A 2,500-nucleotide genomic window follows, 5' to 3' on the forward strand; every position below is an offset into this window, starting at 1 on the left:
CTCTCCCCCTCTCTCTCTCCCTCTCTCTCTCTCCCTCTCTCTCTCTCTCCCTCTTCCTCCCTCTCGCTTTCTCTCTCTCCCTCTCTCTCTCTCTCTCTCCCTCTCCCTCTCTCTCTCGCTTTCTCTCTCTCTCTATCTCCCTCTCTCTCGCCTTCTCTCCCTCCCTCGCTCTCCCTCTCTCTCTCACTCTCTCTCGTTCTCTCTCTCTTTCTCTCTCTCCCTCTCTCTCGCCCTGCAGACAGCGTCCGGCGTTGGGGAAATGTTTGGCAGCCTTCTCTGCAGCATTTCCTGTCGCTTTCCTCGAGCCGCAAATCAACAAGTTCAATAGTTTCTCCATTTACAACAACAGAGCGCACAACGACACAACAGGTACACACTACAACGACACTCAGTGTGTATCTGAATGTGTATCTCAGTGTGTATCTGAGTGTTTATCAGTGTGTATCTGAATGTTTATCAGTGTGTATCTGAATGTTTATCAGTGTGTATCTGAATGTTTATCTCAGTGTGTATCTGAATGTGTATCTCAGTGTGTATCTGAGTGTGTATCTCAGTGTGTATCTCAGTGTGTATCTCAGTGTGTATCTCAGTGTGTATCTCAGTGTGTATCTGAATGTTTATCTCAGTGTGTATCTGAGTGTGTATCTGAATGTGTATCTCAGTGTGTATCTGAGTGTGTATCTGAATGTTTATCTCAGTGTGTATCTGAATGTTTATCTCAGTGTGTATCTGAGTGTGTATCTGAATGTGTATCTCAGTGTGTATCTGAGTGTGTATCTCAGTGTGTATCTGAATGTTTATCAGTGTGTATCTGAATGTTTATCTCAGTGTGTATCTGAGTGTGTATCTCAGTGTGTATCTGAGTGTGTATCTCAGTGTGTATCTGAGTGTGTATCTCAGTGTGTATCTGAGTGTGTATCTCAGTGTGTATCTGAATGTTTATCAGTGTGTATCTGAGTGTGTATCTCAGTGTGTATCTGAATGTGTATCTCAGTGTGTATCTGAGTGTGTGATAAACTCTCTGAGCTCTGTGCAGGTTACACTTTATTACATCATGCCCCCCTCCCTGTTGTAGCTCTGGGTATACCTGAGCAGGTGGAGGATGTGTGTCCGCTGGTCCCTAACCTGGAGAAGTCTCTGGAGGAGATCTTGGAGCTGGCAGAGTCGGGCATGAGATATAACCAGATGCCTCATGTCATGGAGGTCAGATCATCTTATTAAACCTTATATTAAACATCCACCTGTGTTCATGCACACAGCGTTATGTCAGGTTTTCCTGTACAGGTGTGTAATGTTGTGTTGTGCCTGTAGGTGGTGCTGCCCATGCTGTGCAGCTACATGTCTCACTGGTGGGAGCACGGAGCAGAGAGTCACCTGGACAGGCGTGACACATGCTGCACATCGGTCACCTCTGATCACATGAACTCCCTGCTGGGGAACATCCTGAAGATCATCTACAACAACCTGGGCGTCGACGAGGGCACATGGATGAAGAGGCTGGCTGGTAACCATGGCAACACACATCCCACACCTGCTTCATTGATCATCATTTTACAGTATGAGAGGAAAAAAGCCTTTCGTGTTTGTAGGAAAAGTCTTAAATCGTTGATTTTAATTCTTATCCTTGCTACTCCTCCTCCTGTCTCCTCCCATGTCTCCTCTCCTCCTCCTCTTCTTCCTCCTCCTCACCTCCTCATCTCCTCTTCTTCCTCCTCCTCCTCCTCCCCCTACTCGTCCTCCTCCTCGTCCTCCTCGTCCTCATCTCCTCTGCTCCTCCTCCTCGTCTCCTCTCGTCTCGTCTCCTGCTCCTCCTCCTCGTCTCCTCATCGTCTCCTCTCCTCTACTCTCCTCTCCTCTCGTCTCCTCCTCCTCCTCGTCTCCTCATCTCCTCCTCTCCTCCTCCTTGTCTCCTCTCGTCTCGTCTCCTCCTCCTCCTTCTCCTCCTCTCCTCTCCTCTCCTCTCCTGCTCCTCCTCCTCTCCTCCTCCTCTCCTCCTCCTCTCCTCTCCTCTCCTCTCCTCATCTCCTCCTCTCCTCCTTGTCTCCTCTCGTCTCCTCTCCTCCTCCTTGTTTCCTCTCGTCTCCTCTCCTCTTCCTCCTCGTCTCCTCTCGTCTCCTCCTCCTCCTCCTCAGTATTCTCTCAGCCGATCATCAGTAAAGCTAAACCTGAGCTGTTAAAGACTCACTTCTTGCCTCTCATGGACAAACTGAAGAAGGTGAGTCTCTTTCTAGACATTACCTTACATATGAAATACTCTGTGAGTTTCACATCATACAGCTGTAGAGAAAAGCTTATAAATGTGTGTTCAAATAAAGATTTATGTATTCATATTTGGACAGAAGGCAGCGGTGGTCCTGCTGGACGAGGAGCAGAGTCGGGCGGAGGGACGGGGGGAGATGTCTGAGACGGAGCTCCTCATCATGGATCAGTTCACTGTGCTGGTCAGAGACCTGTACGCCTTCTACCCCCTGCTCATACGATTCGTCGACTACAACAGGTA

At 48.6% G+C, this 2,500-nt stretch overlaps 1 protein-coding gene across 1 annotated transcript in view; it reads left to right on the plus strand.

Moving 5' to 3' along the window:
• ryr2a (ryanodine receptor 2a (cardiac)) overlaps positions 1 to 2,500 on the plus strand; it is a 106,626-nt gene that overhangs the window by 65,482 nt on the left and 38,644 nt on the right. The window contains exons 70-74 of the mRNA XM_061029149.1: positions 239 to 369; positions 1,076 to 1,203; positions 1,312 to 1,504; positions 2,133 to 2,215; positions 2,340 to 2,497. Coding sequence (XP_060885132.1) covers positions 239 to 369; positions 1,076 to 1,203; positions 1,312 to 1,504; positions 2,133 to 2,215; positions 2,340 to 2,497 — 693 coding nt within the window. The remainder of the gene's footprint in view (positions 1 to 238; positions 370 to 1,075; positions 1,204 to 1,311; positions 1,505 to 2,132; positions 2,216 to 2,339; positions 2,498 to 2,500) is intronic.

The sequence above is a fragment of the Labrus mixtus genome, chromosome 21 (genome assembly GCF_963584025.1).
Source record: "Labrus mixtus chromosome 21, fLabMix1.1, whole genome shotgun sequence".
In the NCBI taxonomy this organism is placed as follows: domain Eukaryota; kingdom Metazoa; phylum Chordata; class Actinopteri; order Labriformes; family Labridae; genus Labrus; species Labrus mixtus.